General features: G+C 36.4%; 1 protein-coding gene across 6 annotated transcripts in view; it reads left to right on the top strand.

Annotated features, from left to right (window-relative positions):
* The window catches only part of SYT14 (synaptotagmin 14), a 236,305-nt gene extending 222,331 nt beyond the window's left edge, over positions 1-13,974 (top strand). For 5 of the 6 annotated variants that reach the window (XM_058702302.1, XM_058702301.1, XM_058702303.1 and 2 more), the window contains one exon: positions 1,083-10,627. In XM_058702302.1, the coding sequence (XP_058558285.1) occupies positions 1,083-1,396 (314 nt within the window). In that variant the 3' untranslated portion in view covers positions 1,397-10,627. Of the gene's footprint in view, positions 1-1,082; positions 10,628-13,685 lie in introns of those variants that run through there. The other variant, XM_058702300.1, reaches the window with a different exon arrangement.
* The last annotated feature ends 557 nt before the right edge of the window (positions 13,975-14,531 follow it).

Below are 14,531 nucleotides of genomic sequence, written 5' to 3'. Positions count from 1 at the left end.
TTTTAAATTAAAGGTTTTATTTTTCATTTATTGTATTTTGATTCCTATAATAGATATTTCATGAGAAATATTGCAATTGTCATTAAAATTAATTGAAATTTTGATATGAAGTACACATGATGGATCACCATGCTGAAGGTCATTTGCATGAGTCTAACCAACTTGAAAACACAGTTGTTTGAAGAGAGGGTTTATCTTCCAAATAACCAGGCGATGAACTGTTATGTTTCACTTTGTACACGAAACATCACATCAGTTTTTTTTCTAATTCATGAAAATAGTTAAGAATACCATACTTTAAATTTCACATTCAATTATGCCAAAAAAGAATCCCTGTAGTATTTATTTTAACTATCCAAAAAGCACATTAAATGTACTCTTGCATGAAACCAGGAGAAAGTTTTACTTGATTTGCTAAACTTTGAACCCTAATGCATTTGGCTTCATTTTGGCCCTTTTAAATGTTTTTAAAATATATTTAAAAACCACATCCATGCAGAGATTTTTTTGACATTTCATCCTAAGCTGTTTTGATGTCATCTTTGCATTCTTGTCTTCTTTTCCTCTTTTCCATTTGCCTTCATTTCTATTTGTTTGTTTATTCTTATTCTCTGAAAACACAGTGGAATGCTTTACAGTGTTGTGGCTAATTGAGCTTGCTAAGTGTTTATTAATGCTATGACGTCCTGCTTAGTGAAGCTAAATGGGGATGGGGTTGGACAGGGGTGGGAGTGGGAGGTCAAGCCTGGGGAGCGGGGGAGGGGGGGAGAGGGGAAGCGGAGGGTGGGAGGGTGGAGGAAGGATTATGAGGTATACCTTTAAATTCTAACTATAACGTAGAAATAGCGAGGTTAAGATATTATGACCCACAAAAGATTTTCTGCCTACCTAGCATTCTCTGTACTTGGCACATTGAATAAGCATCTACATCAAAATGGAATCAGTTGAAATTCCATGAAACATGGTATACACCATATCCTTATAAAGTATAAATACTTAATGTTCTCGGCAGATGTCACAAGTAAGGTGTCTTGAGTTTGTTTCGAATGATATTTGTGGTATGTTGTTGTTTTTTTCCTTAGATACGTATGTCAAATTAACTCTCCTGAATTCCATGGGTCAAGAGATGTCCAAATGCAAGACATCCATCCGCAGAGGGCAGCCTAATCCAGTATACAAGGAAACATTTGTTTTTCAAGTGGCCCTGTTTCAACTTTCTGATGTGACACTCATACTGTCTGTGTATAACAAACGCAGCATGAAAAGGAAAGAGATGATAGGCTGGATTTCTTTAGGTCTGAACAGCTCTGGAGAAGAGGAGCTCAATCACTGGACTGAAATGAAAGAGTCGAAGGGACAGCAAGTGTGTAGATGGCATGCGTTACTAGAGTCATGATGAATAGGATAAACAAGCAATTACAGTCCAAGGCAGCATTATTTCTGATTGCAGCATTACTGTTTTTACCTAGTCACCATTAGAAGAGCTGTTCTTTGAAGCGTCATCCCCAACCTTCTACCAGAATGCTTTAAATTCTGTGGAAAGAGCGTCTAATCCTGACATAAAGGAAGAAAAGATGTGTCTCTGGTAGAGCTTGTTTGGGAAATGAGAAACTTACATCATCACAGTTAACAGTTCTCCAGAGTTTTAAGAACATGCTTTTGGTTTGAACTTAATTTCACTTTAGCAAAGAGCCAGGACTTTCATGAAAAATCAAAATTGTAACCGATTTTTTAAAATCAGAATCCTTAGTTGCAACACTGTTGTAGTGTCCTCTCCCCCCCCCCCCCCGCCGCCCCCGCCCCCACAAACGCTAACCAGGAAACACGTATTTTGACTGGCTTGTCCCTGGGGTTGGTAATGTTCTTTAATCTGAAGAAGTACGTCTCCGGCTCTGTCATGAGGCGTATCTAACGGCGAAGGGTTTCAATTACATAGAAAACACTTTCATTTCAGATATTTTTCCTTTGTGCACTTAGTTTCCTTGTGCCTCAGTTCTTCTTAATAGCACTAAATCTTAAGTGCAAGTGAGTCTTCATTTTCATAAAGGAATTTTTTTTATATGTCACTTTGGAAAAAAAAGCTCATTTCTTCATTTGCCTCTGCTTTTGCCTGATCCAAAGAGACCCAGTCCCTGTACTGGTCCCTTGCAAGTCTTTTAGACAGGTTGTCCTGTAGAACTACGTAACTTTCTGTTGAAAGCACTTTCTGTATTCCTGTATTCCAATGTAGGAAGCTAATAGAGCAGGACTTTAACATTTCTTTCCACGACTGACTCTTTAAAATTGTAGTAACGTGAAAATACATTTTTTACAAACTAAAAAAAATAGTAGATAAGCTGTTGAAAATTGAAAACAATTCAAGTTCAAGAGAATTTTAATTTTAATTATCTGCTCTGAGACCTTCGTAACAACACTGCATAAAGCAGGTAGCATTCAAATAAGAAACTGTTCTCTCTCAGTGTTCTTCACTCTTGAATTTGTACTTGTGATATAAAGACTCTCCAGTTCTCAGTTTGAGTCAGAACATCATATTAAAAACAGTTCTGAGATTCCTTATGAAATTTCTAGTGACTTGTGACTAGATTTTATGAAATTTACAGATACGTTCTTCAACGTGATGTCATCCTGTGCCTTTCATGTAAGTTAAATTTGCTCATACAGCTTGAAAGTTGTATTTGCAAAATTAGGCCTTCGATTTTTATAAATGTAAAGATTCCTCAGAACAGTGTCACAAGATCTTTATTTCCTCTGAAGTCTGTAAAAGTTGTATAATGTGCTAATTTTTTTAAATGGCAAGGCGTTTCCATTTGTTGTTTTTATATTTAGAACTCTTATTAATCAGGAATATTATAAGCTGTTTTCTTTTTAATTTCGCTTCTTACCCAGTATATAATTTTATGCATATACTTTATTAAATAGAATGTTTTGTATATATGAAAAATATTTTCTTTCTCTCTTTCTGATTTCTAATTAAACTAGACAAAAACATACTATTTACCAATTACCAAAAAGCACTATACCATTGTTCCCAGACCCAACTAAGTACTATATATTATGGTAAGCTAGGACCTGTTATTACCACGATAACAAAACCATGCATAGACATTATCGCATCAGCTTGGCTCTACTGAAAAGGCCTTAAAAGAAATCCAAAAGACAGTGAACTCCTAATATTTTTTAGTTTAAAAAATGGCAGCTCTATGCATTCATAACATGAATTAGAAGATAAAATACAAATGCCACATTGGGTGACATGAGGTTTAAGAATGTATGTTACAGAGTTGCATTAAAGGGAAAGATCTATTCTTTTATTGTTACACTAATAAGTGTTTTCCAGGTTTTTTTGTAGATGAGTTAAGTTATAAAGTTAGAATGTGCATCAAATGGTGAACTCTCTCGCATACATATTTTCAACAGTGGAAAGAGATTTAAAGGTGGGGTGGGGCTGGGGAATGCACACCTTACTGGGAAACTGGATTTAAGCATTCAATGCTACAAGTATCTCTTCTGGCTTCACAACAACGGACTGTATTGCTAAGAACTGAGATCTTCTTAATGAGAAGAGTCATATCTGTAGCTGTGACAAAGCCTAATCAATAATCAAACATATTATGAGACCAGTGTGGTGCTTTCTCCTTCACTGACGAAAAGACCTAACTAGCTGTTATTTGCTAAATCTGTCTTTCTGCAGATCCAGAATTGTGCATGTGCTTTGATCTATCTTTATGGGGTTATCTGGTGTAGATATCAAGTCCAATGACTTAAAAATTAATCAACAATTGTAAAACTTTTCACGAAGGACCCTACCTCCACCCCAGCTGCCAAGTCCTCAAAGATTATGAATTATGTGTACGTGTATCTGTATACACACACACCTACATGCATACTACACACACACACACACACACACACACACACACGAAAAGGTGAAGGTGCCCTGGCTTTTTCGGATAACTAATTAATTAGAAACCCATTGATCAAGTTTATGGATTGTTTTTTCTCCTCTCTGTATTTACTAGAAATTAAATTTGGTTTTGGGTGCTATTTGCTGCCATTCTCCTCCACACACAGCAAAATATATATCTTTGTACCTTGTGGATTGACACAACTTAGAGTAATTACTCCCCCAAATTTGTCTATTCTTTTAGAAAAAGATGAAATAGGTCTCGAGAGACCCACTTCACTCTACTGAATCTAATGTACAAGACAGTACTACTGCTCTTTTGTGTGCTTAAATTTGCATGAAAGCATAAAGGCAAAATCTTATATCTCAGTGATTTACAGCAAATAGGAGCCCACTGGTGGGCAGCAGGTGTTGTCTCAGAAACTTGTGAGAAAGACAACCCACTTTCTTATTGTTCTCTTAAAACCCCCTAAGTTCTTTAATAAAATGAGATAGTCCAAATATGGCAATTGACTGGCATTCATGGGAGCTTCTGAGCCTGGAATTAGAGGCTTTATCTGTCTCCCAGATGAGCTGCAAAACGTAGTCGTTTATTACTGCCCAGGAAACAAAGTGTGTTTCAAATCAGTGAAAAATTTGGTTAGTATACTATCCTCTTACCTTTCAGGGGCTTTCTTCTGTAACCTTGTGTCTTCTGTACTGTCCACATTTTGTGTGAAATCCGTTTGACTATCTTACTGCTATGTATCCAGTGAATTCTCAATAATGTTGTATTTAGTGACAAAAGTAATAAATTGGACCACGATTTTAACAAGGAAAAACCAATAAGCAAACATCTAAGCTACCTTGATTAGCATATGCATGCTTAGGTGTAGGGCCTGGTAGGGTGGTTTCATCCAGCCTAGTGCAGATGACCAGGGCTACATGTTAAATCATTTTCTCAATACCACATCATTATTTTCATTTATTTATCAAGTGAATCAGAAGCATAATCAATGACTGCAAAGTAAGATAGCACCAATGGGGGAATAGGTCATAGAATTAAGGATGGTCTTTAAGATGACGATGGAAACCAAATGATATCATAGCTTTTCAAGTGAACTGAGAGGCTATTTGAAGGTATAAATTTTAGATGAAGTAAGAGCAGTAGTCATCAAATTTTTCCAGGTGTGAATAGAAATGATACAAATCCACTAACATAAAATTGCCGTTTGCCCACAAGGACTAGATGGTCAATTCATAGAGATTTTTCTCGTTGATAGTTATTACATTATTTCGCACTGATAATTATTATCCTAAAGCCTTTATTTCTTGTTTTGTTTTGTTTTGTTTTCCATTCACCATTCCAAGTTCACCTATGGCCTGCACTGGAGGTAGCCATCATTATCACCAAACTCCATATTGAGCAGAAAGTTAAATACATTATGGGACATTTTTTAAATTAACTTTAAAGTAGCATCTGTGCCCACCAAAATGCATAATAAGATGATGGTAACTTCTATAATTAAGCTCTAGCGTAGTAACTTTTTATTTTGTTTGATTCTCACAACAGTGCTATGAACTAGGTAATATTTTCACATCTTATAGCCGAAGAAACCGCAGCATAGGGGTTAAGCAGACTTGCCCAAGGTCATCCAGTAAGCAAATAGTAGATCGAGGATTAGAATCCAGCTGTAAATTACTCTAAAACCTATACTACACATACTGCAATTGCACCCCTTTTTACTAGTTGCAAGAAAAACAGAACAACATTATATTCACCAGTAATGCCACCCACCTAAATGGAATGGCAGAACTGGAAAAAGAGAACAAAACAGAGCTTGGGAAAGAGAAATACAAGACAAGGAAGAAAAGAAGATCAGATTTTTTTTTTCTTCTCAGGATATAAATGGTACTTCTGTGTGATAGTTTGTAGATGACTTTGATTTCCAGGGACTTGGAGATTAATTTACTCCACAAGTTTAGCCTATGCTTATATTCTGAAAGTATGTTAATCAGTTTGTTCTCCTTGTCCAGTTTTGGGAATCCAAGATACTTTAATTGTATATGATCCCCTTTCTACCCCATGAAGGAGATATCCTGTATCCTTTAGCAGGTATCTCGCCCATATCAGTGGTGAGAGGAATGACCTCTGTCTTCCTCTGTGCTCTCATTGCACTTTATTTATGTTTCTTTCATACTCATTATTAAGGTTTAACCGCATTACAGCTTATTTTATTATATGTTTTTCTTTCTCCCTTAATATGAGTTAATGCCTTGTCTTACTATCTTTATGTGCCCTGTGCTCATAGTAGGCACATAATAAATACTGAATCGAGCTAAATTTCCTACAGAATAAATCAATGATACTGTTATGTAGGTCTCAGTTTTTTATGAATTTTATGCAATGCATGGATTTATTCATTCCTTTATTTTACATATATTTGTAAGAGCACCTACTATGTGTAATGTATTGTTCTAAGTGCTACAGATGCAGAGATAGTATATTAGATAGACAAAGTCTCTGTCCTCACAAAGCTTGCATCCTAAGGTGAGAAGATAGCCGCAGAATGATACACATTCAGTAGAGGAGTACAACATGGGATCAGAAAAATCTTCCTGGAGAAAATTGCCCTTTAGTTGGATCTTAAAGAATAAACACAGATTAGATTGCCATCAAGGAATATATTCTCTCCAAGGGCAAAATTTGAAACAACTATAGCGTGCCCCAAACTACCGTGTGTTTTAAGAATTATTTTGAGAGCTTAATTTGTATTCCAAAACCCCACCTCCAGAGATTTTTGTTTTATTTGGTCTGGAGTGAAACCTATGAATCTGTATTTTATTAAGCTTCCCAGGAAATTCTGCCTGAGTTACCTTGGTGTAGAATATTGAGCTCATGATAGAGAATTACTGACAGCAATGTTTCGGCATCCACAGATTAAACTTAAGTGTAATTGTGATAAATAAGAGTGAGGTTAAGACTAGGATTAGTGCTTTTGATCTTTTATTTGTGCTTCCTTAAAAAGAAAAATATTTAATGAAAACATTAAAAGCGATATTGAATCATGAGTCCCTGTACTTTCACAATTCAACATAACTTTTTCAAAGTGTTCCTTGGTATAATAAATTCTATTATGTTGGTTTTATGATTCCTGAAAATTACTTTGGATTATTATTCAAATATTTCCCTGTGAACTGTCTTTCCAGTGATAAATATAAGGCAGAGAGTCTGAGGAGATATTTGCCTCTCTGTCTCTCTCTGTCAGTATTCTCCTTGAAATGAGACTGACCTGTAGGTAAGTTTTGTAGTTAACAGCTGAAGGTGGTGGCAGTTTTCATTCCTGTGTAGAATAAGGTCTGTTGCCTTTTATTGTCATCTTAAATGGCTTCTCTGTCTTCACACTGATCCTGGATTCTTCACTGGCAACACCAGTGTTTCTGTCACCTCTTTTCTAATCTCTATTTCCTTGATGGTTTTTGCTCTTTCTTAGGATCTTTTATTTCAAATATCAAGTTGATACAGCAGCCTCGGGTCTTTCTTGTCTCTAAAGATAAATGCTGTGTATTAGGTTCATCTGAGTTTCTGTTTTCCGTCATTTAAAATGTCGCTGTACCTTCTTCTCTGGTGTAATATTTTGCATGAATATATTTTACATGTTGGAAGTTTTTTCCCCCAACAAAGATCTGTGATTGGCCCGCTGAAAAATGCAGCTAATTGAGTATTTGAAATAATGTGGTATGGAATTGGGCTGTTTTGTAACTGCTGCTGTATCATTGTGTTTGGTCTGGTCATAATGCAAGTTTAATGTGAAAGTGTATAATAGACTAGAATTATTGGCCCATTATCAAAAATGAAACTTGTTCTTTCTCTCCACATTTAGACAAGTATGTTTCATTTTATTTTTATTTATTTATTTATTTATTTACTTATTTAAGACAGGTAATGTTTCTTTTTAAAATTGTTCTTTTTCTCTTCCTCTGTACCTTTTTCCCCCACTTGCATTCATGTGCATTCACATTAAATACCAGAGTTCATCAAAGCTGAGTAATACCTATCGAAAAGTGATACCTGGACTTTTTTTTTCCTTAGTCACAGGGATCAGACAGGTTTTGTCTAAGACTAGAGAGAGCAAAGCATGGTCATATGTAGCCACTAGAGGTTAGCTGTTGCTCTGGTGATTATTGTTGTACTTTGCCTCCACGAGTGTGGAGTACTCTAGGGTGTTGTGTGGGTTGGGGGCAGAGAAGGAAACTTGATTAATCTAACAAAAGTTTGGCATAATTTTATCATGGAATCTCAACCGTTAGCACATAAATATTTCTAAATAACTGAAAACAAAGTCACTGCTATGGCAATAGTTTTGCAAGATTTTTGACATTATTTCAATGTCAGTCTGACAGTCTGTATCTTAAATTGTCCTATTATTTGAGTTTCCTTCTTCACCCTTTTCTTTATTATTCTGATTAGTATTTGATGTTTGAGCTTGTCTTTTAAATATTCAAGGCTACTTTAAAAAGAAAACCCTTACTACCTTTCTGTTTATTCCTTTAACATGTGATCTCTCACCTGACACATTATTTTTAAAATGAATACCCAATACATGAAATGCAATACCCCATTATACACTGAAAAAATAATCTTATGAAATTTGTTTATATATTCAGATATTGCTGGAATGCTTATTTCCATAAATCGAAGCAGTTAATATTAAATATGACTATTTTGTGCTAATGAGAAAAAATAGGAATTTTCCCATATCTCTAAGACTGATTGCTTATCTTGCCTCACATCTGGTTGAAGGGGGTGGCTGTGAACTTCTTACCAGCACTTGTCTGTCGGTTTCTGAGTGTGCTCACGTCCTCCACACGCTATTGTTTTCAGTAACAACCAAACCTTTTATACGCTGGGGGTAGGTCCTCACCAGTGATTCCTGTTCATAACCTTCATTAGTGTTGATGAAACTAATACATAACTACCAATAAAAGACCCCTAAAGCCTAAAAGAACAATATCTTAGAGCCCTGGTGTAGGATGGCAACTTTAATACCTACAAGTGATCCTCTTTTTTTTCACTGTTATTTAAATTCTAGTTAACATATAGTGCCGTATTGGTTTCAGGAGTAGAATTTAGTGATTCATCACTTACATACAACACCAAGTTCTCATCATAGCAAGTGCCCTCCCTAATGCCCATCAGCCATCTTGTCCATCCCCACCCACCTCCCTCCATAAACCCTGATTCTAATCCTAATGGAGTGGAAGCCAACTTCTCAAAAATGAGATTTTAGGACATTATGTCCTAAATTTCCTCCAATTCCCTCCTTTTGGTCTTCTCTCTTTTGCTTGGACATTTTGTTTTTTAATTTTTGTGAGGAACGCTTAAAAGCTGTGGTTTTAATGATAACTGGACAGAATTTCAAAAAAGGAAAACTGAAGTAAAGACCATGGCATCATAGGAAGTCTTGTGTTGGAGGAGGGCGTGGAGATGGCACGTTTCTTTTGGGGCAGTCCTTCCGAATAAATATTGAGAACATTTACGACATTCTATAATTACGTCACATTTGTTTTGTGAGGGGAAACCAGGGTAGCTTTGCATATAAATCGGCTCGCTTAGTATTTAAGTATATTTAAACAATATTTGAAGCACAGCTAGAAAATAATGGTGATACTTCTAACAGTATTTTGAAATTATAAATAATTACTTTAAATTTACTAAGAGAAAAATTTCCAATAGCTTGCATTACAAAGTTCATTTATAATGTTTCTGCATAATTTGAATTAGATGATTTCTGTTTTTGTGGTGAAAATATAGTGGCAACAATTTTGAGGAATCTTTAAAACTATCATAGAGAGGACAGCTAACCTTTGGCTGGATTTCTACTAGAATTTTGAAAGAAGAAGTGTTATCCAAGTTCCTTTTCAGTTCAGTTAGTCTTGATGAAGAACCAGTTATTATATGAGCTTTAAGGGTCTTGATAAATGTTAGGATCTATTCCTTTTCTAAAACTCATGATGTTCAGCACTGCTCAGTACTCTTGCATTGTGCTTTATTTCTCAAAATAATGTAATTTGTATGGAAAATTCAGTTAGCGGAATCTTATATTCAATATCCCCTTACTTTGCTTCTTTCCTTTCTTCCTATTTTCTTTTTTTTTTTTTTGAGGCAAAGAAGCTTCCTTAATAGTATAGTTTCTACAGAGCTTTCTTACTTATTTTTCTAATAATGGATATAACAGTGTGATGAAGTTTAAATGCTCTGTGAGCAAAACTCTTGTTAAACAACCTGAAGAAATGCACTGCTGATTAACATTTCCCTTGGTCTTAAATTGTCTCCAGCATATTTTCTAGTGACTGTATACCGTTAATGGATCTTATTAACATATACAAGTGTCTGTATGGTTATCAACAGTGTTGTACTATCGTCCCAGAATTCATTTGCTTTTGGGGTCAGAAATATAAACAGATGTGTGTGTGAAATGACCCATTTTATAGAATGAGCTTATATTTAATCATTTTCATGTAATTGAAAATGTGCTGTATGTGGCGTTTGATTCTCATGTCTACTTTTCTACTATCTACCCACCGATTGTCTCGGTGCCTTTTCCCTTTTGTATAATTGTATTACATGAAGAAATTGCTGACCTCTCTGTAAACAATATACAAACTGTTAAAATTATTAATCCAAGGAGATTTTAATGGCAGTTTGGTTTTCCAGAGAATAAATTTTTGTGTGGCTTAAAAGTTCCTTCTCTTCACCTTTCTGTAAGAAATCTCTTCACCTTTTAGCCCTCACCTGGAATGGGAAGCATCTGTCTTCTCAGATGAGCGTGCCCAAAAATCAGCCCTGATTCTTACCATGGACAAATAAGCATTAATAGGATTTTTACCCAAAATAATGTCGATCACATAGGCAAATACCGGATCGATACATGTAAATGTTATTAAGATCTCCAGTTTGAAAGGATTCTCATTTCAATGTGCTATAAAATATTGCTATCAAAATGTTTGAGTCATTTTCTTTAATTCTAAGTCAAATGTGACCTCCAAAGAAAATAGATTACAGACAACTTTAAACATTTTAAAATAATCTCCTTTAAAGTTCACAAATAAATCAAGAATGAAACGAAGTGGCTTTAAAAAGGATCTCAGGATCTTTAGCTGGACTCTGTGTACTCACACCCTGTTCCCTAGCTTGCCCTTTGAGTTACCGTGAACTTGTCCTACTTCATAGTGGTGTAATCATTCTGTTTAACAAAATCATTTTGTATTTGACAATAGCAGTTTGTTGATTTTCAATTCTTTTTTTTCTAGGCATTTTCCCAAAGACCCTGAGTTTAGATATGTTTTTCATATTCCATTCCCATGTCCATTTTATTTCCAGCAACAAAGATTTTATAAAAACACACTTAACAAGCACTATTTTCCATATTGAAAAGAACTTTTAAACTTTCAGTGCTCTTAAAACGTTGTTACGCTATCTAATCTCTGCCTTTGAATCCTTAGTTCCATAAATTAACCGGGAGCCTTTTTTAGTTAACTTTTTTTAAGAGTACAACACCAATGCCCAATTTCCCTGGTTTAACTTTTTTTTTTTTTGCAAGAGTTGCCTCTAGTGAAACACAATGAAAACATGAAACATTTCTGCTTAACATAAATGGGTTCATAATTGAATCTAAACTAAGTTTGAAGAACTTGTATCCCTTCCCAGTACTTGCTGCGGAATTCATCCCCTGCCCCCAGATATGTTGGGCTTCCATTATTAAAACATTTAAGGTTGAAGGGCAAAAACAATAGACTTGCTTATGAGTTTACTCCAAAAAAGTGATATTCGTTTGGGTCATGGCTTACTGTCTTTCACAGAATTGCAATTGATATAAAGTGAAATTCCAGAAGAAAATAGGCACATCGGCATTCCGACTAGAAAATCATTAAATTATATGTAATCATTGCAGAGGAATTCAGGTATATAATTGCAAATTGGTAGTAACTCTTTTGACATCCGGAATGCAAAATAATATTTCAGTCAACTCTTTCTTTCCACAGATCATCAAAATATTCCACGGTTCCCGTTTGAAAGTAAAGGTCTTCCCAATTTAAAAATAAAAAGTCTCAGTAAATATGTTAAAGATTTTGCTGGATTTGTACTTTTTAATGAATTATAATAAAATCATACACTAAATGCTTCTATGCAATTAAATGCCAAATAAACAACACATTATATAAGGAATCTCATAAACATATTAATTAGAGGAAAAAATGAAGGCACATACTATGTTGACATATCTAAGGGAAGACTTTCCAAACAAACCTTTTAAGATAGAAACTGCCCGCTGTTACCAAAATCCATGTTTTCCTCTATTGTGTCATATGATCACTTTACATTTCTTGGCCTCCCTTGAAATTAGAAATGGTCATATGACTGAATTCTAGCCAGTGGAATATGAGCAAACAGGATGCGCACCAATTTCCAAGAGGCTTTTTAAGAAATAAATGTGCCTTTCGCATGCCTCCTTTCACCTCCCACTGGCTGGATACAGAGGAAACAGAAAGCCAAGGAAATGGCGAAGTCACGAGTTAGAACGATTCTGGGTCACTGAGTCACCTCACAGGAAAGAGACAACCAGATATATTTGCCTTGGAATGTTAACATAAATAAGAAAACCCTCCATTGTATTTGAGCCATTACACATTTTAAAGTCCACTTGTTACTACAAATGATCAAAACCAAAACAAATTTTGGGACCTTCCAGGGAGGGTCTGTGAGAATGAACATTTGCAATATGTTACATGGGCTTAGCAGCAGGCAGAAACTGGAACCCATGGTATTCAGGGGCAAAACGTTTGATGGAACAGTTGCCTGCTACGCTTGGAAGGGGGTCATATGAACCTGTAGTTCAGGGGAAATGAATGCAAAGAGCCAGAATAACAGCTTATTCAAGATGTTTTCTGCTGAAAAATATTACAGGAAAGCACTAAACTCAGGCAGGAAGTATATGATTTTCATGCAGAGATTGAAGGGAATGGAGAGAGCCCAGAGATTAAGTGCCTTGGGGGCTTGAAATGTCCACTGCTTCTGAACCCCAAATACTAAGACAAAAGACCAAAAGTGGTATTCAGTAAGAAAGGCCTGTCAAGACTGCACAACTGTGGGTCTCCTGGGTGGCTCAGTTGGTTAAGCGTCCGACTTTGGCTCAGGTCATGATCTCACGGTTTGTGGGTTCAAGCCCCACATCGGGCTCTGTGCAGATATGCTCGGTGTCTGGAACCTGCTTCTGATTCTCTGTCTTCCTCTTTCTCTCTGCCCTCCCCTGCTCGCACTTTGTCTTTGTCTCTCTCGAAAATAAAATAATACATTAAAAAAAAAAAAAGACTGCACAACTAAACAAAGGGACTCACCATGTGGCAAAGATCAGATTTATTTAGTGTTGCCTCACATTCAGAGCAACCTCAGGTAAACTGCATGTTCACGAAGGATGTGCATGAAAATTGTTTAACGCCCCAGGAAGGAGACATGTAGTTCTCAAGGCCTGCTTCAAATGAAATCATAGCATGTAAACCTTCTCAGAAGCTAGAGCAGGTGGCCACAGAGATAATGGATAAGGCAGGATAGATCCAGAGTAAATAAAAAACTATTCTAGAGAGAAGTAGGGGTTTTCACTGCTGTGAATCGATGGCTGATGTATGTTTCTCATTATTCCCCTTTTCAATTGAGAATTGTGATTGTATTTAGCCACTTCCTGCTCTACATTATATATTTGGTGGAGTTGGAGAGCAGGTTAACTTGTCTTTAAATTCCCAGGTCACTGAACATGATGAAAAAGAGAGAGCGTCACCAGAGATATGGGACTTGGAAAACATTGCAATCGCTGGATGGGACTTGAGGATGTCTTCCTTAGGGAAAATGTAAGCTGTTTAATAAAATCTTTGTTCTCGGGGTGCCTGGTTAGGCGTCCGACTTTGGCTCAGATCATGATCTCAAGGTCCGTGAGTTTGAGCCCTGCGTCGGGCTCTGTGCTGAAAGCTCAGAGCCTGGAGCCTGCTTCGGATTCTGTGTCTCCCTCTCTCTCTGACCCTTCCCCCTTCATGCTCTGTCTCTCTCTGTCTCAAAAATAAATAAACATTAAAAAAAATTAATAAAATCTTTGTTCTCCTCTTCCTGGAGACACGCTACATTTCCCAGCCTTTCTGGCAAATATTTGTAGCTATGTGACCAAGTTCTAGCCAGATAGAATGTGAGTGGGAGTAATAAGCCTCATTTGTAGGCCAAATGCCTCCTTCAGGGTCTCTTTCCCCCTCCCTTAGCTGGTTGCAGATGATGACGAGTGTCCAAGGGGACGGTGGAGACACAAAATGAAAGGAGCTTACATCCTAGAATCACCTTCCCACCAGCCAACAGTTTCTTCAGAAGAAGAAGTGTTACATGGGCAAGAAATGAACTGTGTACTTGAGCTATTACCGATTTCAGGTCTATTTTGTGTTTGCAGCAGCACCTACCTTAACACCAATGAGTAAGTTCATGGTTCCAAGCCAGCAACTAAGACAAATGTGGTGGTGCTATGGCCAAAGGGACAAACTTGCATACAGTATGTGGAAGGACTATGCCTGACACCTGATTTGGGGGAACCAAAACCAAAGAATGAGGTAG

This window comes from Neofelis nebulosa, chromosome 15 (genome assembly GCF_028018385.1).
Source record: "Neofelis nebulosa isolate mNeoNeb1 chromosome 15, mNeoNeb1.pri, whole genome shotgun sequence".
NCBI classification, from domain to species: domain Eukaryota; kingdom Metazoa; phylum Chordata; class Mammalia; order Carnivora; family Felidae; genus Neofelis; species Neofelis nebulosa.
This window is presented reverse-complemented; position numbering and strand designations above follow the sequence as displayed.